General features: G+C 40.3%; 2 protein-coding genes across 4 annotated transcripts in view; one reads left to right on the forward strand and one right to left on the reverse strand.

Annotated features, from left to right (window-relative positions):
* Positions 1–8,419, forward strand: part of srpx (sushi-repeat containing protein X-linked) — a 74,380-nt gene extending 65,961 nt beyond the window's left edge. Inside the window, exons 9-11 of one of the 2 annotated variants that reach the window (XR_013888676.1) lie at positions 2,772–2,893; positions 5,432–6,671; positions 7,733–8,419. Coding sequence is in view for 1 of the 2 variants with exons in the window: in XM_080203868.1 (XP_080059994.1) it covers positions 2,772–2,893; positions 5,432–5,612 (303 nt within the window). In the remaining variant the exon portion in view is untranslated. Of the gene's footprint in view, positions 1–2,771; positions 2,894–5,431; positions 7,710–7,732 lie in introns of those variants that run through there. The other variant, XM_080203868.1, reaches the window with a different exon arrangement.
* Positions 8,420–13,185: 4,766 nt separating this feature from the next.
* The window catches only part of sytl5 (synaptotagmin-like 5), a 187,684-nt gene continuing 176,291 nt past the window's right edge, over positions 13,186–24,578 (reverse strand). For both annotated transcript variants that reach the window (XM_080203871.1, XM_080203869.1), the window contains exons 14-17: positions 22,793–22,901; positions 19,390–19,525; positions 18,731–18,939; positions 13,186–15,064 (exon numbers count right to left, since the gene is read on the reverse strand). In XM_080203871.1, the coding sequence (XP_080059997.1) occupies positions 14,922–15,064; positions 18,731–18,939; positions 19,390–19,525; positions 22,793–22,901 (597 nt within the window). In that variant the 3' untranslated portion in view covers positions 13,186–14,921. The remainder of the gene's footprint in view (positions 15,065–18,730; positions 18,940–19,389; positions 19,526–22,792; positions 22,902–24,578) is intronic.

Consider the following 24,578-nt stretch of genomic DNA (forward strand, 5'->3'; position numbering starts at 1 on the left):
CACCAGATTCTCTCTCTCATCCCTGCACTCTGTCTTGTCACTGTTTGAGATTCGACCCACTACAGTTGTGTCATCAGCAAACTTGAAAATCGATTGGAGAGGAATTTTACTGTACAGACATAGGTGTATAAGTATTATAGTAGAGGGCTAAGAACACAACCTTGTGGGGCACCAGTATTGAGGATGACCATGGAGGAGGTGTTGTTGCCTTTCCTTACTGACTGTGGTCTGTGAGTTAGGAAGTTTGGATCCAGTTGCAGAGGGAGGTGCTGAGGCCCAGGCTGTAGAGTTAAGAGATGAGTTTCATGGGAATAATAGTGTTGAAGGCTAAGCTGTAGTCAATAAATAGGAGCCTGACGTAGGTGTCCTTGTTATCTAGGTGTTCCAGTGCTGAGTGCAGGGCCAGGGAAATGGAGTCTGCTGTGGATCTGTTGCAGTGGTAGCCAAACTGTATTGGATCCAGGTGGTTCGGGTGGCTGAAATTGATTTGTGCCATGACTAACCTTTTGAAGCAGTTCATAATGATGGATGTCAGAGCCACCGGCCGATAGTCATTAAGGCATGCTGCTTGGTTTTCTTAGGTACCAGGATAATGGCCATCATCTTGAAGCAGATAGGGCTCTGATTGTTTTAAAGAGAGGTTGAAGATGTCTGTGTACATCTCCGCCAGCTGATCAGCGCAGGATCTGAGTGTATGTCTGGATACTCCAACTGGGGCAGTTGCTTTGGTGGGTTGACCTTCAAGAAAGTTGCTTTGACATCTGCAATGGTGACCCCAGATACAGGTTCATCCGGGGCTTCCAGGGTGAGGGCATGCTCTCACTGACCTCTTGCTCAAAATGAGTGTAGGATGCATTAAGCTCATCAGGGAGAGGTGCATTGGAGCTGGCAATTTTACATGCCTTCATCTTGTAGCTTTTTACGTCTTGCTGATCTTGCCAAAGTCGGCGGGTGTCAGTGTGACTAGACTGGGACTCTAGCTTGGTCCGGTACTGTCTTTTGGCATCTTTGTTGCATCTCCTTACATTGTATCTGGCTTTCTTGTACAAGTCAGTGTGGTCTTGACTGGGGATAATGGCCCAGGTCTGTGTGGAGTCAGGACTAGTCGGAAGGCCTTTTTAAAAAAAACTGTTGGGATGGACCCAATTTCAGGATACCTGTGCCCCCATTTTTTGTTCTTTTCCAATTTTTGTCGGCGAGAGATAAGGGTGAGGGTTAAGAGCCCATATGCAGTACTCTGATCTTCACTGGTACTTTTGGAGGAGTCAAACCCCACAATTTTGACCCATTTTGCTAGGAGATTTGATTCACAAGAATTCACAGGAGCTGTGAACCTCGAGGGAATCCTAGTCTTCAGGAACTAAAATAACATTTTACATTCCAGATTCCTTTTGGAAAAAATTGCACATCTTCCCTCACAAAACGATCAATCAATCACAGGTAGTGAAAGCCCAATTGAGGAAGCAATCAATCTACATCATGTGTGTTGATTTTGTCTAATTAAACTGGAAAAACTCTTGAGAGGAGGATGGGATTATTCCAAGATTAAATTGTCAACTGTGTAAAAAAAAAAGGCTCCTGTGGAGCTCAGTTCATAATAAATTTTAGAGCTCAGACTTAAGCATTCGTAATGAGATCATCTCACAACTGTATCAGCAAAGCAGGTAAAGCATTTGGCCACACGTTTGTTTTTCCAGATTGCCTTCTGATGAGAGAGATGGGAACCAAGAGATGGCATGGATGGGATGTAGGGGAAAAAAAAGTGACAGAACATGGAAGATCCATATTATGTGTAGAGGTTATGGGGTGAATGGGATAGGAGTAGGGCTAAAGGACCGAACAGACATGAATACAAGTGGGATGTGTTGCAATAAATGGAAGCTTGCCTTCCAGCATATCAGCCTCAACATCAGCCTGCCTCCATGGCCACTTTGTTAGCAACTGAAGGTGGCTGGTCAGTCTCTCTCGCTAACCGTTGATCACTTTGTTGTCATGAAAGTACGGTGGGTAGGCTGTTCCAGAATGGAGAAAGGATCATGGGGTCAAAAAAAACGTTCTCTCCGAACTCATCTCTTCTTGACAAAATCCAATCCAATGCTTTAGAGGGCTGGATAGTGAATGAGTGGTGTCACGGTACATCAAAGGGAAGCAACAGATAATGGGGAGGATAGTAATTTGGGTAATGTAAAGCAGAGTGTGGCATGAAGGAACAGAGCATGCATCCTTAAGATTATATCTACAGATAAGGCCAGAGATTGCAAATATGAAAAAAAGATTTTAAGATTCTATCTCTGAATGCACACAGCATGTGTAACAAAATGGATCAATTGTAAGCACAGATAGACTTAAATATGCATGACTTGATGTCACTATAATGCCTATAGTTGGGATGTGAATATTGAAGGGAATATTGAATGTTTTGAAATGACAGAAAACTAGAAAAGCTGATGCAGTAGCTCTCCAAATTGATAATGGAAAGCAAGGAAAATGGTGGAAGGGATGAACAAGTATTTTGTTTCCATTTTCACTAAGTAAGACTTGGAAAAATGTCCCAAAAGATACAAAAATCAAGAGGTGAAAGGGAGAAAGGAAACCATCCACATTATATTCTGTCAAATTTCTGCCCATTTACTTAACCCCTCTTGTTGTCCTGAGAGAATGGTGGATGGCTATTCTCTTGAAAAAAAAATGGACCTTTGAGCATAAACATATTTGAATTTGGAAATGTATTTTGTGTTGTATTGAAACAAAGTTCATTTGATTCTTTGCAGCAAGCTATATGTGGCTTTGACTTGAGACATGTGACAGTAATAGAGCTAGTTGGTGTTTACCCCGTGATAATAGGAAGAATAAGAGAAAGATTCTTGTCACCATTTCTTGTTCTACAGCTGAGGTAAGACACAATTGCAAAGTTGTTTTGGTACTTTTTGAGTAATGTGACAAGTTTAAAATAGTTGCTTAATCTGAAGAATGCTAGACGTACAGGCTGATGCTCTCGCGGAATTTAAACAAAGTGGTGACTTGGTGTTTAAGAAATGCCACACTTTAAGGAAGGGTTTGAAGCATCAAGAGAAAACTTCAGGCTTTATCCTTGGACAATTGTAGAAATGTAATGCTTTTTCTATTATTCAATTGCAATAAAAGTGTTTGATCCACATTTGTTACCTGTTTTGAAGGTATGTACACTCCTGAGAGGGCATGTGAATTTATTTTATCTGTTCACCACTTGTCTTCAAGAGCCAGGGAAATGCTTGCTCCCAGACTGCTCTCCGGGCTGCTGCTGGCTGATTCCTAGGAGCTGCACAGTTATAATCCAATTTTAAAAAGTCTCTAACCATATCAGCTTAATAACTTCTTTTTTATCTTCTACAATACGGAGACCAGAACCATGTGTAGCATTTCAAGTACAATCCAGCCAAGTCTCCTCATGAGCCCAATGTGATAATCCTGCTCCCCAATTCCATCCTTTCTCCTGGGGCTTTTCCCATGGCCTTATTAACTTGTGTCACCACTCCCAGTGACCTGTGCAATTGTGCTTCGAGAGGCACCTGCTTCTCCACCTCACCAAAACCCCCACCGCTCGAATGGCTTGTAACATCTCCTTTCTTCCCATCAAAATGCATTACCTCATGTTAATCTACACTGGAGCTCATCTGTCAACCTAGTATCACGTAATAGGACTTTGCTTTTATTATGCAGTCTGAAGGCATTTGATAGAGTGCCACACAAAAGACTTGTGAGAAAAGTTATAGCTCATGGAGTAAAAGGGACAATAACAAAATTAGCTGAATAACAGAAAGCAGAGAGTAATGGTCAATGGATTTTTTTGGTCTGAAGGAAAGTTTGTAGTGATGTTCTCCAGGGATTGGTACTGGGACCTTGGCCATGTGAAATTGCACCTCAATGCCCTAAGATGTGTAGGTTACACGGATTAACCATGGAAAATGCATGGGGTTACGTGGACAGGGCAGGGAGGTAGTGGGCCTGGGTAAGGTGCTTGTTCAGATAGTTGATACAGATTCAATGGGCCAAATAGCCTCCTGCACTGTAGGAATTCTAAGATGATATGAGAAAAACCTTCACACAGCGAATAGTTTAGATCCGGAATACACTGTCTGGAAGTGTGGTAGAGGCAGATTCAATTCAGGCATTCAATGTTTCAATGTACAGAGAAAAGGCAGCGGAATGGCAATAAGCCATAATGCTCATTTGGAAAGCACTGTAGACAAGATGGATCAAATGGCTTCTTCTGTGACATAACAATTCTGTGACAATGGTACATAAAGATGACTTTAAAATGTTGTTACATAATAAGCCAAATGATGAAGGCTTTGAATGCTTAAAAAAAACACAGGTCCCAATCAAAGAATTCTGATGTTACAAATGGCAACCTTTGACCGTGGAACACCAAGCCTACTCCCTCATTTTTTTTTATCTCTTTGCGACAGCTGACTACGTTATTAATGTCCCCTTCACTGTTCAGCTGAGTGCAACTGCCTCGGCTTGGTTCTACTATTAATTAGCCAGTCATAGCTGGCATATCTTTGGAAATTGCTTCTTGTCCTCCTCCTGCAATGTTAGCTCTGGAATCCCCAGATTGCTTATCATTGTTCTCTTCATCTACATGCTTTCCCTTGGCGACATCATCTGCAGATATGCCATCAGCTGACAATAACCAGCGCAACCACTTCTTGACATTTCTCACCCCTCCACTGGCTGGTTGCCTGGTGTTTGGCATCCAGCCTCTTACCTGCGACAATACTACACAAACCTACCATGCAGAAGCAAAATTTTTCCTTCCTCAAAACAGTGTATGTACAGTAGGATTCTGAAAGGGATGTGCTAAAGGGGATGTGGGATCCAATGCTCTGCCTGATAATGCAACACCTCTCCCAATGAGCATTATGGTTTGTTGCCATTCCACTACCTTTTCTCTACATTGCCTAAATTGAACCTGCCTCCACCACACTTCCAGACAGTGTATTCCAGATCTGAACTACTCGCTGTGTGAAGAAGGTGTTTCTCACATCACCATTGAACCCCGACAGTGCAGAAGGTCATTTGGCCCATTGAGTGTGTAGCAACTATCTGAAGGAGGACCTTAAAACAGAGTTTTAAAAATTCCCTTACTCAATTCAGCCTCACTGTATCAAAAACATGTCTATTTTGCTTTAAAAGCAATGTGTTGGAAATTTAAAAAGAAAATAGAATAGAAGAAGCCACAAATACAGGTCAAGTATCTTCAACTGAGAACCAAAAGTAAATCTGTTGCCGTATCAGTTTTGAAGTTGCTTCTTCAGGATCCAGCTATTCCGCCTACCAAATCTACTGTGTATTTTATTTTGTTTAAGTCAGACATATATGTGAATGCTTGCACTTTCATTTTCTTGTTTAGGTTTTCCTTGTGACACGTTTTCTTATTGGTTGACAGGCTGCTGCTTCGGATTTCACAGTCCAACTTCAACATGGTCCTTGTTGACAAGTATGGCATGGATAAGGAGCGCTATCCATTCCCAGTCACTGCTGCTGAACTCTTCACACTGATTGACACATTCCCTTTGCGAAAAAAAGAAATCAAGTTGCAAGCTGAGAACGGCCAATCATGCAATTGATTTTTAAAGCCCAAAATCACCCTTCGGCGGAACAACTGCAGCTTTCTAAAGGTCCACCTTCAAGCTGTTCTCAAATATTGAAAGTGCTATTAATATATAAACAGTAACATGTTTTGATTTTTTTTACTCTCTGAAGCCTTTGCTAAAGTGCAACATCTTATTTTGTTATATGAATATGGAAAGTATTGTGCATGATGTAATTTATGCCCCTGTTACATTTAAAACTACTGCACAGGAGCAGAGTTTGAAAATAGTGTATCTGGAAAGATTGACCTATGTTTGGAAATATGCCAGACTTCTTTATGCTATTGTTTTCTCATGCTTAAGAAATAATGGATTGTACGTTAGTGCAATAATGAGCATTTTGTTTTGGTAGCTATTACCAAGAAATGCCACTTTTTCTTTGTCACTCTCAATACTGTTTGCCAGGTCAACCTGACGCCTTCGATCAAAAAGAGTGTTGATACGAGGAACTATTTTCTAAATGTTGGTCATTTTATGCTGACACCATCATACGGAAAGTGGAGATCCAGATTTTCTGGGTACTTTGGGTGGCTTTAAAACCAGGTGATTGTAGGTTTAAGACAACAATAATTATTTTATGCTGGGTGTAACTATAATGAACATATCAATTGCTAATCTGAACTTAAAATGGCCAATGCCCGGTGCTGAACAATCCATTGCAGCTCAGTACAGATAAATCTTATTGTATGCATTATATTAGTTCATTCTTCTGCATGGGCACATTAGAAATGGGTGCAAATGCAATATCTGTACGTGCGAAATGAAATTTCATATTTGTACAAATGTAGTCACATTCTATGTATGTATTTATATGTTGAGGTACCCATTCAATGAAAGATTTACAAGTTGGTAACATTCTAGAAATTGCTACAGTTGTATTTCAAAAGGTTCACAATTCACATGCTCAAGGTTCATGCTTCAAGGATTCAAATATGTATGAAACAGAATTGAAGACCTATCTTGGAGAGAGAGAAAAGGTGAGAAAATAAAAATAAGAAAAATACATCTTTTGCTTCCAAGTACCAGATATTACAGGTAAATAATGTAAAGCTGATTGAGTGGTGCCTTCAATGCTTTGTTATATAGCATTTATAAATAAATGAAGAGATTATTCCTTACCTGTGTGTGTACTAGTGTACCATGGTTTGTGTTCTGAAGTATATGACCTTATTCGATTCATTTTTCTAAAGAAGTGGCTGCTGTTTGTAACCTTCACAAAATTGTACTTTAGATCAATGGACATGAAAGGATTGCATACTTGTCCAGGATTCCCTACCAAATAGCCTTCAGAGGACTACTGGGGGCTTTGAACATAAACTGGAGCTGTATGGAGCAAAATTGCTGACCTTGCACCAGTGTCCTAAACACATTGACTTAGCCAACAACTTGTGCTCATTCTAACTGAATACTGTTATGTCCTAGAACCATCTTCAGCTGCTCTATCAATGATATTGTCATTGACTGGAAAATGAACATGACCAGCCACATAAATGTTGTAACCGAGAGAGGCTGGGAATTCCTTTAGCATGGTACCCACTTCCTGATTTCCCAGTGCCTGCCCACCATCTATAGAGCACAAGTCAGTGTGATGGAATACTCCTTTCTTGCCTGGATGAATGCAGCCCCAACATCACTCAAGAAGCTCAACACCATTCAGGATAAAATAGCCCACTTGATTGGCACCTAAACATTCACTCCCTGCAACACCAGGGTAAAGTGGTGGCACTTTGTACCCTAGACAAGTGCCTAGCCCCTAGAAGGACACAGGCAGCAGACACATAGGAACATTACCACCTGAAAGTTCCTCTTCAAGCAACATAGCAACCTGATTTTGAACTATGTTGCCATTCTTTGTTGTTCCTGTGTCAGAAGCCTGGATCTTGTGTCCTAGTAGTACAGTGATTGTACCTTCATCACATGGACTACAGCAATTCAAGGCGGCTCACTACTACCTTTTCAAGGATACTTAGATATAGGTAACAAATGCGGCTTCATCAGTGGTGTGCACATCCCATTAAGATTTAAAAAGTGATTTTTACATAAAATGGTGTTGTCATATTTGGTCTGAAATATTAACTTTGTTTCTCTCTCCATAGATGCTGCCAGATGTGCTGAGTATTTCTGGTATTTTCTATTTTTATTTATGGTAAAATATGTGTTCTTTCAAACTACATCTGAGATTAGATTAATAATTTGTGCAGAGAAGGAAACACAGTATTAATCAACGTAATAAATATAAAATGAGTGCCACCCATTAAATGTTCTAGTTATTAATATTAACAAAGTATATGTACCTCAACTTGCTAGTAAAGAGTGTGTCCATGATCACCACAGAATTATCCTGCTTGAGACCTTTGGCCTCTGTAGGATTTGGCATGATGGTAGGCTCTTGTTTACTGAATTTGAATATTTTTTACTGGCTTTGTAACAATCCAAGTTGTTCAATCAAAGTGAAACATCAGTGATAACTCTAGATTCTGGAGATGAAATGCCAAAGTACACAAAGGCTTCTCCATTCTGTCAGCTGAACTGTTAATTTTCTGTTCTGATGATGAAACAAAATCAATATACAGCATCTTTTTTTCCTTAAACTTGGATTGGGTATCTTACTGTTTCTGACTAGGAGATTACTTGTCACTTTAATGGGCCACCTTAAGTTGAATGTTTTAAAATTCTTCTGTGAGCTATTAATTGGAAGTGGTGACACATGGATAGGAAACTTACAAACCTTGGCTTGACACTCATCTTCCTGACACCAAAGTAGCATTTATGTAATGAGCACTGTAGCTTGGACGATGCTGACTGGACTGACTTGGCTGTCTGACAGTGAATTAGTATGATTTTGAATCAAAAAGACTGGATTCAGTGATTTAAGGAGCATCAGAGTAGATTTATTTATAGTTTACTTTGTTTACTCCACATGTACAATGCAAGGTTGGCTAGTAACATGCAGTGAGGTTGGTATGGTGGAAAATATTACAAATTCACATAGAGTCCATGGTTAGCATTTCTAAATCAAAAGGGTTTTTGTGTTCTCCATGTTGGTTTATTAATAAACAAAGAATTATAATATGCATCTTTTATTCTGTTCACAAGCTGACCTATATTATTATGCAATTATTATATAGTCAGATATTTCAGTGCTATTAAATGTCATTGTGTTAATATTAAACACGTCTTTTACTTATTAGGAATATGGAATTCGGTGCATTAAAATTAACAGAACTTGTATTCTCAATTTCTGCTGCTTTTAAAAGTTAGGACTTTTGTTGAGAATGGAAAGACATTACAATGTTTCTGCTTTTCCAGCAGCCCTGCAAAGTTTTTATTTTTGACTGTTTTCCAATTCCTTTCTGAAAGCCACAATTGAATTTGCCTTCACTACATTGCATTCTAGATCTTAACCACTTGCTACATGAGGAAAAACTATGTTCTGTCTTCTTTTGTTCATTCTCATTAAATCAGTGTTCTTGGTTCTGCTAATAGGAACAGTTTCTCCTGATCAAGTCTGTCCAGATCCCTTATGATTTTGAACACCTCTATGAAACTCCCTCTCCACCTCTCTAAGGAGAAAAGTGCCTCTTTAATAAACCCATTTTCACCTTCTCCCATCTATTCCGCATAATTGAATCCCATCATCCCTGAAATCATTCTTGTAAATCTTTCCTGCGACCTCTCTAATGTCTTGACATTACTCCTAAAGTTTGGGGCCCAGAATTGGACATAAAATGCTGCTTCAACCTCAACAGTTAACAAAGAACAAAGAACAACACAGCACGGGAAACAGGCCCTTTGGCCCAACGAGCCCGCGCCGCCGTCCCACTGTCTCAGTGTCCTATTCGTGATTTTAGTCTACGCCTAATGTGCGAGGATCAGGGAGGTCCAATTTAGGGACAATTTAGTACCCAATCAATCAGCCTAAAAGCACATCTTTGGGGATGTGGGAGGAAACCGGAGCACCCGGAGGAAACCCACGCAACCACGGGGAGAACGTGCAAACTCCCACAGACACAGGCCCAAATCCATGTGTCCGCACAGCAACAGAGATAGTCTCTGAGCTGTCATGTTGCCCTCGAGATGGTCCAGTTTAAGCACACTAACGACATGAAGCAATAGGCAACTCCCGAAGCAACGTCCAAGAGCAGCCCACTACAACCTGCCGCATGCATGCCCCTTGCTGGACTTAAATGCCTGTGGAGACAAAAAATTCATTATTAAACAGGCAAAGACTGTAACATCCTGAGGCAAAACGTATTCCCAAGCCTACAATGTTTAGTAAGGCCTACTATATCCCCCTATATGTAGCCCGCTCATGTGGCTGTCTAAGTGACTCTTAAACAACCCTAGCGTGCCTGCTTCCACCACCTTACTCAGCAGTGCATTCCACACCCCCACTACCCTTTGCGTGAAAAACTGCCCTCTAATATTTGTCTTATACCTAGCCCCCCTCACCCTAAGCCCGTGACCCCTCGTTCTATCCATTTCTAATAGCGGAAAAAGCTTACCACCATTTACTCTATCTATCCCCTTCATAATCTTATAAACCTCTATTAGATCCCCCCTCAGCCAACGTTATGAAGGTTCATCCTTAATTTCTTAGCTTTTGTATGCCTTCATTAATAAAAGCTCAGAATTCTGGATGTATCATTAACCACATTCTCAACGTGTCCTGCTACATTCAATGATTTGTGCACATGTAGTCCTGAGTCCCTCTGCTCCTCTGTCCCTTTTAGAAATGTATTCTTTATTTCATATCGCCTTGCTCTGCCTACCAAAATTTATTACATCACACTTCTTTTGCATTGAATTTCATCTGCCACATGTGCCTATTCCACCAACCCTATACCCTCTTGAAATCTACCACTCCTTCTCACAGTTCACAATACTAACAAATTTAATGCCATGTGTAGATTTTGAAATTGTACTGTGCACACCCAAGTCTATATCATTAATATAGATCAAGCAAAACAGTAGTCCTAATATTGACTATTGGGGAATTACACTCTATATCTTCCTCCAGCCTGAAAACAACTTCACTACAATTAGATTTCTTGTCACACAGCCAACTTTGTATCCACATGCAAGTAATTGTTGCTTATTTCATCCTCACTTCCATTGATCACACAAGTAATCATTTTTCAAAGCTTTGATGGTTGTGTGAAATGTTTTGCAGACATTTGGAAAGTTAAGTTGGGAAACATTCTACTCAGTACGTGGGAAATGAGCAGGAGGAGGCTATAATAGTGGAATTGGATATAGGAATACGAGTAGGCAATTTGACCCTTCAAACCTGCTGCACCATTCAATAAGATCATTGCTGATCTGGTTGTGGTCTCAACCGTATCCTCCTCCTACTACAACAACAAGAACAATCCTGGACTCTCTTACCTAACTACAATCTGTCTGACTGTGTTAAATAAATTCAAAGAGCTACTACTTCCTCTGCTACTTTTTGGGGAAGAGAACTCCACACATCCAACAATCCTTCGGGAGAAAAAGTTTCTCCCCACCTTTGTCTTAAAAGGGAGACCTCATTTTTAAACTGTGCCTCCTTGTTTTAGTCCTCTAAGAGGAAACATCCTCTGGCTATCACCCTATTATGTAAGTGCCCTTTTATACAAGTATAGTTCTATATAAGAACATAAGAACATAAGAAATAGGAGCAGGAGTAGGCCATCTAGCCCTTCGAGCCTGCCCCGCCATTCAATAAGATCATGGCTGATCTGTTGTGGCTCAGTTCCACTTTCCCGCCCTCTCCCCATAACCCTTAATCCCCTCTCTTATCAAGAACCCATCAACCCGCTTCTTAAAAATATTTAGCGAGGCAGCCTCCACCACTTCAACGGGCAGAGAATTCCAGAGATTCACCACCCTTTGAGTGAAGAAGTTCCTCCTCAACTCCGTTCTAAACCGCCTCCCCTTTATCTTGAGGCTGTGCCCCCTAGTCCTACTGTCTTTTTTGAGCGGGAAGAGTCTCTCCACCTCTATCCTATCCATCCCATTCATCATCTTATACGTCTCAATGAGATCTCCCCTCATTCTTCTAAACTCTAGCGAGTACAAGCCTAGTTTATTCAGCCTCTCCTCATAGCTCAATCCCCTCAACTCCGGTATCAGCCTAGTAAACCTCCTCTGCACTCCCTCCAGGGCCAAAATATCCTTGCGCAGGTGCGGCGCCCAAAACTGCACACAGTACTCCAGCTGCGGCCTCACCAATACCCTATACAGCTGCAGCAAGACCTCCCTACTTTTATATTCAATCCCCCTCGCTATGAAGGCCAGCATCCCATTCGCCTTCCTGACCACCTGTTGCACCTGCAAGCTGGGTTTTTGCGACTCATGCACAAGGACCCCAAGGTCCCTCTGCACCGTCGCCTGCTGCAGTTTTTCGCCACGTAAGTAATAGTCCTTCCTACCATTCTTCCTACCAAAGTGGACCACCTCACACTTGCCAACATTAAATTCCATTTGCCATTTCCTGGCCCATTCGCCCAGCCTATCTAGATCCTTCTGCAGACTCTCCACACCCTCCGCACAATTTGCCTTTCCCCCAATCTTGGTGTCATCAGCAAATTTCGACACCCTGCACTCGGTTCCCTCCTCCAGATCATCTATATAAATGGTAAATAGCTGAGGCCCCAGCACCGACCCCTGGGGCACCCCACTAGTCACCAACCGCCAATCCGAATAGCACCCATTGACCCCCACTCTCTGCCTCACTCATAGTGACTTGCCTCTGGTAGATCATATTACTATATACTTCTGTGGTTAGAGAAATCCACAAGCCTGTTGTCTAAAATTAAAGCCATCACAAAACATTGCAATTTGCTATTCATTTTCTTCTTTTCGCTTTACAAAGCAGCTCCATATTCCTGTAAGCTAAAATTCCACTAAGTGAACAACGTTTTACCTTTGTGTTTTCCATGAACCCATGTCACACTATCTGTAACCCCCGTGGCTTGCCTGGGTTTGCAAAACCTCACTCACTGTGCTGTCTGGAGACAATACACATCTCTTTAACCTGTGATCAGTGCTCCTTCCACACACATTGTCGGCCACTTTAGGACTTGAACAGCAGGTTAGGTGTAAAGATTCGCATTCTAATCAGTAATCTCTAAACTGTCTGTGCTTTATATGCTCTGTGCGAGGCCAGAACTCTCCATTCACCTGACGAAGAGGGAGTCCCCTCGAAAGCTTGAGTTTACTATCAAATAAATCGGTTGGACTAAAACCTGGTGGTGTCAGACTTTTTACTGTGTTTACCCCAGTCCAACTCTGGCATATCCACATCAGTGAGCTAGAATCCAGAACTACAAAACTGTTCTCTAATTACAGCTGAATTAATTTATGAATTTGTAACTTGAAGCATGTCAGAATTAATGAAGCTTACCAAGAAATAACAGGATGGCTTGCAGGAGAGGTTTACATGGTTTAAGTATCCAGTCTCGAAGGAAACCGATAATGTTCAGGCAAACTTCAAAATTCATTAATATGATTTGATTCCTTCTAAAATCTCAAGGAGCAATGACCAAAGCAAAATGTTTCTGGATACTTTCTGATGATTTTTATTGGACAATGTATTTACAGTGCAGACTGTAGGGCACATACATCATTTTACATACATGTTGAATTCTTCACTCTTACATTTGATTACTACCATCACAGGTGGGAAAGTAATTCATGGTTTGTCATTTTTCATGACTGTTTTACTGCTTAAAGTTAAATTTTACTGAAATATAGTTCTATAATTGTTTAGTTCATATCCAGTTTTAAATGCCACCACTTCTTCCTTCTCTCACTCTGGACAAAAACACAGAGACAAGACAAACTAAAGGGTCAGATTCTTAAGGGGCTGCAGGAGCAGAGGGACATGGATATACATGTGCATAAATCATTGAAGGTGGCAGGACAGGTAGAGAACAGTTAATAAAGCATATAGTATTTGGACTTTATTAATAGGGGCATGGAGTACAAGAGCAAGGAGATTATGTTGAACTTGTACAGGACACTGGTTGGACCTCAACTGGAACACTGCTCCCTGAACTGTTCGGGGAGCTACATTAACGGAATGATGAGAATGCATTGGAGAGAATGCAGAAGCACTTTGCAAGAATGGTTCCAGGGATGAGAAACTTCCATTATGAGGATAGATTGGAGAGTTTGGGACTGTTCTCCTTGGAGAGAAGGCAGCTAAGAGGAGATTTGAGAGAGATGCTTAAAATTATGAAGAAACTGGGCAGACTAGATAGGGAGAAACTGTTCCCACCTGTAAAAAGTTCAAAAACAAGAGGGCACAGATTTAAAGTGATTTACAGAAGAAGCAACTCTTCACACAGAGAATGGTTTGAGGCAATGCATTCCAGATCCAAAGTGTGGTGGAGGCAGGTTCAAACAAGACATACATAAGGCCATTAGATAATTTTGTGAACAAAAACAATATATAGCAGGGATTATGGGGAAAAGGCAGGGAAGGGCACTAAGTCATGATGCTCCTATTAAGAGCTGGTGCAGACACGATGGGTCAAATGGCCTCTTCCTGCACTGTAACAATTCTGTGCTTTACACAGTAAGGTCCTGTATACAGTCTCCTTTCTTAGAACTTCCAGTCAGCAGGTAAGGTCAGATAATCATTCAGATATAGGACCTTCTCATTCATTTTTGGGAATGACTTGAACTGTAATGACCCAGTTGCTCTTTCGGTATGAAATAGTGTGTGGCATTGGAAGGCCAAGGGGGGGATTAAATGGCCAGTGCTTTTGAAATGACTAATCCATGAATGGAGCAGAACCTGCCATTCAGTAGAACTACGTTTTGTTACAGAAGTTGGGGGAAGATTTCCTCTGGACATGGCCTATTTTCATATACAATTATGATCTTGCTGGAGCTTTTGCATAGAGAAAATCTTCAGCACTTGAGTTCATATATTGAAATTGCTAACTCAGTTATGTCAGGAAATAGGAACAGGTTAATTGTTGGTGGTGTTTGAAACTAAAACCTTGTTGCCAACTTTTCCACAAAACAGGCAAACATCTTGGCATTCCTGATCATTAACCGACAAAGACATACACAATGAAACAACTAGAGGAAAATATTTTCTCTTCCAATTGCTGTGCCAGATGTCAAGATGATCTTGAATGTTTTTTTTACAAAAATGAACTGTTTAAAAAATCCCAAGGAAATGTATTTACAAAAATTAAAAAGTGAAGTTATTATAAAGTAATATGTTCAGTAATACAATAGTTTGACAATTAGTATTTCACCTTGTATTCTTTCAGTCTGTTTGGCTCAAAATCTGCGCTTTCCCATGCTGGATCTCAGCATTATTGTGCTCTCCACAAAGATACCTGGGTTTGCTATCATCTGAAGCCAGATATGTTGTTCCTCTCCTTGGGAATCCATCCAATCAACTTCATTCCCATAGCTACGACCTATTTTTAAAACAATTTAATAATAGTTTAAAAACAATTATGTGACAATATAAACATTTAAGAGTCATACCAGTATCTCTCTATTTGCCAAGTTTTTGATTTTTTTTATTGTTACATGTATTGGGATGAAGTGAAAAATATTGTTTCTTAAGTACTATACAGTCAAAACATACTGTTCAAAGAGTTCATGGGGAGAAGGAAAGGATAGGGTGCAGGATATAGTGTTGCAGTTCTCGTATGGTGAAGAGAAAGCTTAGCTGAATATATGATAAGACTATTCAAAAGTCTGACGGCAGCAGAGAAGAAGCTGTTCTTGAGTTTGCTGGTACATATTTTCAGTCTCTTCTATCTTTTCCCAATGGAAGAAGGTGGAAGACAGTATGTCTGGGTGCATGGGGTCCTTAATTAGCTGACTGCTTTTCCAAGGCAGTGGGAAGTATAGATGGAGTCAATGAATGGGAGGCTGGTTTGTGTGATGGATTGGGCCACATTCACAACCCTCTGCAGTTTCTTGCGGTTATTATCATTTTCAGAAACCCACAATACAAATCTGGATTTTTAGATAAAAGAGAATCTGAAGGCTGCACTAATTAGCCTGTGTGGAATTTAATAGTGCTGTGGATGGAGAGCTGCCTCTTGGGCTGATTCTTCTGCAAGGACATGGTCTAAACAAGTTAATGAATTGAGTGAAATATGATCTAAAATGTCTTTAAACAAAGGAAAATATGAAGGTATGAGGGAAAAATGGCTGAGGTAAACTGGGGAACTGCATTAAAAGCTGTGAAGGTAGACAGGCAGTGACTAGCATTTAAAAAATTAAGACATGGTTTGCAACAAATTTACATTCTGTTCAGGTACAAAAAGTCAGAGTAAGGGATAGGCTGATAAGGAATTTCTTCTATGAATCTTTGGAATTCCCTATCCTAGAGGGTGGTGGAGATTTGGTCATCGAGTATGTTCAAAGTAGAGGTCAATAGATTTCTCAATACCAATGACATTAAGGAATTCAGGAATAGTGCAGAAGACGTATTGAGGTTAGAAAAAGTAAACTTGTTAAATGGCAGAGCAGGTTTGATGGGCTGAAAGAGTATTTAGTCGGGCTTCAGAACTCTCCGGGAAGAGCAGTTGAAGTTAGCTAATTAAGGAATGCTGTAACTCCTTAGATTGAGAAGGAAATAGGAGACGAAGAGAAGTTAGGAGCTAGGTGATTAAGGATGTTAGATGAATGTTTTTCACCGTATAGGAATTGGTTCTTGCTCTACTACAAGGGTAGAAGCGAGCTATTTCAGTATCTGGTTTGGTCTATTCTATTCATCAGGTCCAAAAATAATACATACTGGTGCAGTAAGTAAATTGGGTAAAATAATTTAAGTAGTTAATAAAAACACATTGATACTGTGGTCCAGAGCAAACACTACTGCAGTCACTGTTTACAGCTTGAGGAGCTTTGGCTCAGTCAGTCATTGAGCTGGAGGCCAAACTGCAACACATCAGGGAGGGGGGAAAATACCCAAATACTTTGTACCAGTTAGTGCAGGGTCTTTGGATTTAATCAGTGGTCAAGGACAGGAGAGTGAGACTGTGAGTGAGGCAGATAAAAGGACCCAGAGAACAGGAGTCTTAGCCTTTAACCATTCATTGTAGTCCATGTAGGTACCAATGACATTGGTAGAACAAGGCAACAGGATCTCCATAGAGTGTGAGGAACTAGGCATCAAATAAAGAAGCAAAACCCCAAAGGTAAAAATCACAGGGCTATTACACGAATGATGTGTAAATTAGCATAGAGCTACTGAGATCAGAGAAATGAATGTGTGCTTTAAGAATTGGTGTAGGAGAAGTTCTAGTTCATGGGACACTGACACCAATATTGGGGAAAGTGCACACCTGAACAATGCTGGGACTTGTGTTTGAGCAAACTGCCTAATTAGGGAAGGAGAGGGGTTTTTAAGCTAAAAGGATTAGAGACAAGGAAAGACTGGTGCACAGTACTCTCCAGTTTTGTAGATACTCAACACAACAATGTGTATTATCTGATTAACTGAACTCCCCTGGCTCCCTATCCTGCCCTTGCCTCCTATCATGCCAGCCAGTATGTCTAAGGAATAACAGCAGAGGCACCATGACAACAAAAATGGAACCAACAAACTACTATTACAAAACAACTTCCTTATCTTGGATTCCATAGCTGGCCCACCTGGTGGAAGACTAAAAGAGAAGAGTATTATTTAAATTGTGGGAGATTGCAGAGCCCTGAAATGCAGAGGGATCTGGTTGTGCTAGTGCATGAAACATGAAAGGCTAGAATGCAGCAATGCAAGTAATTATTGTGAGGGGAGTTGATTACAGAAGTAGGGAGGTTATGCTTCAGTTGTATAGGGCACTCATAAGGCCACATTTGCAAAACCGTGTACAATATTGGTCTTCTTATTTAAGGAAGGATGTAAATGAGTTAGAAGCAGTTCAGAGAAAAAATTACCAGACTAATATCAGGAATGGCCAGATTGTCTTCTGAAAAATGGTTGGACTGGCTAGGCTTGTATCCACTGGGATTTAGAAGAAGAGATGACTTGATTGAAACCTTTAAGATTCTAAGGGGTCTTGATGGGGTGGTTGTGGATAGGATGTTTTCTCCTGTGGGAGAATCTAGAATTAAGGGTCACTATTTAAAAATATTACTTAATAATTTTGCCTGCTGCTGTCAGACTTCTTTCTGCCAGTTTTACATTAAAATAAATGTCAGGAAGTATATGGTGAATGTATTTTAAATTTATTAATGGAATGTAGTCACCCCTGGAAAGGCTAGCACATATTACCAATCTTCAACTGTCCTCGTAAGTGCTGGTAAGCTGCCTTTTTGAATTGCTAGAGCCGGCGGTGAGAGTAATCACACAGTGTTGAGCGTATCATTATTTTGACCCAGTAATGATGAAGGAATGGCATATACTTTGAATGAATGAATTCCATGTCTGGACAGTGCATGATTTGGAGGCTCTGTGATCCCCATGCATCTACTGCCTTTGCCCTTCTAGATGGTCACAAGCTTGGGCAGTGCTCAGCAGGTTGCTGCAGTGGATCTAGCAGATGGCATATAATGCACTCTAACATATTTGCCACATTTTGATTTGAATCATACATGCTTGTCCACTTCTACCTGGGTAGCTTTCATGCTGCCAAGATCTATCACTTCTATACGTTTTTAATACACAACATTTCAGAGCATTACAGCAGTATATAGACTGATTCAAACAAGTCATAACAGCTCTGCCTTAATGTTAAAATACACTCAGAATCTGCCTTAACCAATCTTTCATGCCATGACAGAAAAAGATTTTTTTTCACATTACTGTCAAAATTTAAATCATTAACTTTTTCAGAGATCTCACCACCACCTTAACAGAAGCACCGCAGAACTGTTCATATCTGTGGGACTGTATCCCAGTTTGGAAAGGGGGAGACAGGAAGTGGTTTCTCCAATTGCTAGAATACTCCAGCAGACAAAACCTGCGGCAATTTTATAATTGCAGGTTGAAAGATTCCTTTTAATATCAAGACAGCTATCATTTCCACGTGGCTCAAATCTGACTGAGATTGACCTTTCTCCTGTTATTCACCAATTTTAGTTGTGGAAAAATCACAGACAAAAAGCTTAAAGATTTGAATTACCATTGCCATGGCCAAGCCGGATACCGCCTAGAAAAACATTACTGGAAAGTGTTTCTTTGTCCCAGACCGTTAGTTCTAAGGAGACGTTTTGTAGGTCGGAAAGATGTAAGCCGCTGTAGATGAATGTGTGGTTCCACTGGGGGTTTACACTCTTTTTAACAATAGGTGTTTTGTGCTTAGAAACTTTGTTGTTGTCAGGAAGCAAGTATCTGATTTAAAACAAATAATAAGAAAAACAAGAAGTTAACATTTTAGTTCAGGTATAGAGAAAAACAATATTCATTACATATTTGAACCAGTCCCATTGGGTTTTCTATAACTGTAGACAAAGCTGATATGCAACAAAATTTTACTAGTACTCCCTAAATAAGAATTTTAGTAAATCTTCCCAGCATTACAGTGTGTTGCACCAACTGATGAGCTATAGACCCCATTCATTTTACAGTAGTAACATGCAAATTAGTAACTTTTTTTCAGTACCTCATGGATTACTTTTTAATTTTGAATGTGCTAAAGCACTTTTTATTCATTACTAAAATACTTCCCCTAGTATCCCAGTTAATTATTTACATCTACTTAATATAATAATGTTTGGTCACAGATTCTCCAATTATTTACACTTGACGAACACAACATGATGCTAAATTTTATAAACTTACCCTTTTACAAAGGTATCTGAAACTCCTCCTGCTTTTACTGCAGTTAAATTTTTTGCTTCCTTAATGAGCACCTCCAATACTCCACCACTGGATACCTGGGCAGAGCCTTTCTTTCCTCTGGCAAAACTTTTTTTACCTGTATGGAATGAGAACATTTGTATTATTTTTAAGCTAATATCCAAATAATTACTGTGGGCAATAAACTATTCTAGTTGGAAACAATTTAGTGTTAAATACCTTGGTTTACATTTCTATCCAAACATGTGTAATAGGTCACGAGAGGGGTGGTGCACTATACTCATGACATTAAATGACTGAAGTTGTCATTAAACCATTAAGTGTCACAACAGCAAGTGAACATCTGCAGAATGAGCTATTATTGAGATATGCAATAATTAACATGTCATAAAGATGCAGCTGACCAGAGACTCATATATATTGATTTGGAGTTTCATTATTGTATTTACCTCTCTTTGTTGATAGATAGGATTATGTCTGTAGTTAGTTTGTGATGCTCAGTGAGAAACTATTTGGTTATTGCTACCTCAGTTATCTTGTTTGACAGTATATTACAATATGGGGTTTGGCATCTTCTACTGGGCTAAATGAGATTTAAGTATAGAAAAGTGCAATATAAATGTCCTTAATGGAGCTTATTTAAAAATAAACTTTCCTGCAAGTGAAGGTAATTGGATTGCATATCTTTATCAAGGTTGATAAATTTAATACATATTAATTAGAACATGAATCAGATAATTTTGTGCCATCTGGTCCATGTTGGCATACAAGACCTGTTCTCATTCCTTCACCCAACAATTTAATTTAATCTTTATGTTGACATAGCTTTTTTACTTGAATATTAACCCCTAATTTCACATCACATTTTCTAGCATAAAAATTGGTTATGCCCTGATAAAGAGTGAATAACCAACGATAGGTACATTGTGCAGACCTGGACTGAATAGCTTAAGACTCGTCTTTTATATGGTCTTGGTTTCATAGAATCATTAAAGCGCAGAAGGAGGCCATTCAGCCCATCAGGCCTGCACCAACAATAATCTCACCCAGGCCCTAATCCCTTAACCCCCATACTTACCCTGTTAGTCCCCTTGACACTAAAGGCCAATTTAACATGGCCAATCAACCTAACTCGCACACCTTTGGACTGTGGGAGGAAACCATAGCACCCGAAGGAACCCATGCAGACATGGGGACAATGTGCAAAATCCACACAGACAACCATCCAAGGCCAGAATTGAACCTGGGTTTCTGGCACTGTGAGACAGCAGTGCTAACTACTGTGCTACCTTGCTGCCATGATAATATTAGCCTAATTTCAGTAATGTGGTAAGCTACCAGCACCAGTCATATCTCTAGAGGCAATTTTCCATTGTAAGAGATTAATTCTGCATTGCTTATCTTGCTAGCAATGAACATTGGGTAGGATGGGGGAAGGGAGGACAATTGGAGGGGTTCAAGTGAGGACTTGAAGTACCACACAGAAATACTGTGGAATCAGGAGTTCTATTACCTCCTGGCTCCATGTCAAACTCAAAAAGAAAACTTTATTTTGGCAGCTGCTATTTAGCTACAGCAACCGTTAGGAATTCTGAGCAAAAGCAGGTCTGTCAATATTTTTAACCAATTATTCTGAATACTGATTCTTTTACTGTAAGTGAGATTTCTCAAATCTTACAGGCACTGTTTCTCTTGGTTTTTGGTTTAAATTTTGTCCTCCACCCCCACTCCGGTCTTTCAGTTATCCATTCCTCTAGCCACCTATCAGATTAATTTTACACTCTGAAACCACCTGTTTGTTGTAATATACCACTTTTGGCTCCAGACATGGGGCTCGATTTTACCATTGCGTCGCGTCTGTTTTCGGGCATGAAAACTTGGTAAAGTTGAACCTGAGGCCGTTAGCGTGCTGTATGTCCACACAGTTGCCCGTTTTGCCATGCGTGCATTTAAATTGAATTAATGGGCTGCCCATCCAACTTTAGTTGCATTTCCCCCTTCACTATTTTTGTGCTTTCAGATTCGGGGCAAAACAGAAATCTTCGATGAAGGTCTGGTTTGGGCGCTCCAGCTTCTGAAGTAAGTTCAGAGTTTCTAACGGTTCTCTGACTCAGATTGGCGGGGGCGGGGGGGGGGGGGGGGGGAGGGGGGGTAGAAATAGAGGGAGGGAAGCAGGCCAGATCATTCCACGTAGGGGGTGAGGGAGAAGGAGAAAGAGGCCCGATCATTCTCTGTTGGGGGTTTGTGGTGGGGAGGGGAAGTTGGGAGGCCCGTCATTTTCTGTGAGGGGAAGGGAGGCCTGTTCATTCTTTGGTGGGGTGGGGAGGAGGGAGTCCCGATCGTTCTTTGGGAGGCTGGGGTAGCCCAGTTAGATCTCTGGTGGGAGGGCTGGGTTCGCTGCCACTTACTACCGCAGGGAGGTCTATTGTCAACTTGTCGGACTACACACTTCAACCAGAGACTTTTTACTGTGTGTACTCTGCAGGTGATCAGTGGGGGGGCAGAGGGTCGTGATTGGTCTGGGTAGCGGGGGGAGTGGGTGGATAAGGGGGACAATTATGTTGTGGGGGTGGCGTGATGTCTGTGGGTGCCATCGTTCCCGCTTTTTGATACCGGGCCTCTTCATCCACTTTTTGTAGTCCGAGAGCGATGTGACAAGGGCGTGTTTTTTCAAATTTTTTTCTCACTGTGCACGCGCAGTTCAAAGCTCCGATCGGAGCTGCAGTGTTTCAGGTGCGATAAGCCTGAATTGTGCCCACAGCGCAATTCAGACCCGCGATTTTTTTTCAGGCTAAGAGCGTATAGGGCGCCTGAGTGCAGTTTTCCAAGCTGTATCTGAATTGCACCTAGATTCAGCACTTAGAATTAAAATAGTAAACTCGGGCCCATGAGTTCCATTGGTCCTTGGTCAGAATGAATTTAAATTCTTGCATTAACCTGTAGATTTCCCAGCCATTATTGACATGCAACAAGCCCTTTATAACTTCATTTCACACAAATTTAATGTTTGCTATGTTAAACTCTAGTATTACAAGCTGCTTTTGCATTTCATAGAGTTTTCAGCTTAGCCCAGGTTTCCACAAGCGCAGGTCTGTTGGAGTCACGTACACAACTAATGGAACACTGTTGAAACTTACCCAAGATCAGCTGACGAGAGATTTTCTCAGTGAAGCCAAGTAGTTTTATATGCATTTAGTGACCATTAGTGAAAGTTTCTAGGAAGCAGTGTCACAGGTATGAGACTAGAAATGTTTTCATTTAATGTTGTTATAATTATGGCATCCTTGGTACCGCTGCATATTCCCTACATGTGTTGGAAATAATCAGTCCAATCAGAACTCAGTACTTTACATAGAGCAGCTGCAATACATTTAAATTCACTTACCTTTTCCATGCTCTGTTGAAAGGGCTAGGGTCTGACCAATTGGAGTATATCGCAAAGAAACTGTCAATTCTCCTTTATACTGCAGAACATTATCTCCAGCAGCCTCAGTCTATAAAAAAGTAAAGGACAAGTATATCTTTAAGAATTACACTAAAATTTACCCACCTATTGACTGCACTCATCACCATAGATTTTTAATATGTAATCTAGCATTTGTATCTTGAAGCAATCTGGCATTTTGTGCCATATTCTTTAGATTTCATGAAAATTACATTACAATTGAAAACCAATATCAGTTTTGTGACTCCGCCACACCTTCCAAAAATCTAGATGTCAACATAGTTTGAATGTGAACTTAACACTGACAGCTAATGTTTGTTGTGGACAACAGTAGCTTGCTAGCCTTACTTGGAGGTCAGCTATGAGAACAGTTCCTCATGTAGCCACTGTGTGATACATACCAAATGAGTGAGTTGCAGAAGGATAAACAGATAATGCTATAAGCCCTATACCTCTCTATCTCCCAACCATATCAAACTACTGTTGGATGGGTTATAGCGTATGCCAATGCTGTAATCTGAAGGATGGTAGTCCTGCATTCAGATATCTTATTATCTATAAGCAGTCACCATGCTACTGGTGAGAAGTTCCTGCATTCTACTATCCATCTATTGAAGACTCAGACATTGTTAATGACCAAGTAGTGACTTCCAACTTTGGATAAAGGTTCAGTGGTTAAATAGGATTTTGCCCCAAAGAACTCTAATTTATATTAAAATAGCCATAAACTTTTCCTGTCTAAGGTTGGAACAAAGGCACACTTCTGGGGGAGAGGTTTAGTATGCAGAATGATGTATCAAACTTGACCTGTGCAATACTGATATTCTGCTCAAAAACTGGTTTTGTGTTCTATTTCCTAGAACTGGCACCCTTCACCTCAAGGAAACAAAATTCAGCAGAAATGTTTTACAATCAATAATGCTAAATCATGGATCTAATACTTTGCATTAAATACTAATTGAATCATGTCAGTAGGGGTTATTAATTGTTGAATGGCGATCCAGTTGCTAGAGTCCAGTTGCACAGCATTGTCTGTGTTAAGTAATCAAAGATTTACCAACTATTAACAGTGTGCATCAGGACCATCTGGAGCTTTCATGTCAAATACATGCTGAAAAATTGAGTCTGTAGCATTTTTGCTCAAATCTGAAAATACATAAACATATATTGCAGACAGAAAGACACACTTTCCATTTCAAACAAATGACACATTGATACAATTGCTGAGTAGCAACTATACATGTACTCAGTTAAGATTTGGAATTCATTGCTCAAGTATCCCTAAGTAGGTTGATAACTGGAGGATTACAATTACTACATCCAGTGTGAATCTCTACCTAGAAGAAAGAAGTGAAGAAAAAGTGTAGTCACTGCTCTTTTAAAATAATATATTCTTTCACAAATCTGTTGAAGTTGTCACATCTCTGAACATTTCAGGAATTGATCAAATGATCACCAATCACGACATTGATCACGATAAGAATTATTATACAATTTCAAGCAGACTGCAGAATTTTCATGTACCATTGGCATTTCATTTGATAAGGTCAAGATTTCCTTTTTACAATTTACTTATTCTTCTTCCAGCTGGATATCTCCACAAAATGCATCTTCATAGCTAAATTGGCAGGCAGGTGAGTGCCAGAATCTATGCCTCTGCCAATTCCTCTCTGATACCTGTCAGAAGCTATTGACCTGAGGCAATTATTCTTCCTGAAATGGAAAC

This window comes from Carcharhinus amblyrhynchos, chromosome 15 (assembly GCF_965287045.1).
Source record: "Carcharhinus amblyrhynchos chromosome 15, sCarAmb.v2.hapA, whole genome shotgun sequence".
Classification (NCBI taxonomy): Eukaryota; Metazoa; Chordata; class Chondrichthyes; order Carcharhiniformes; family Carcharhinidae; genus Carcharhinus; species Carcharhinus amblyrhynchos.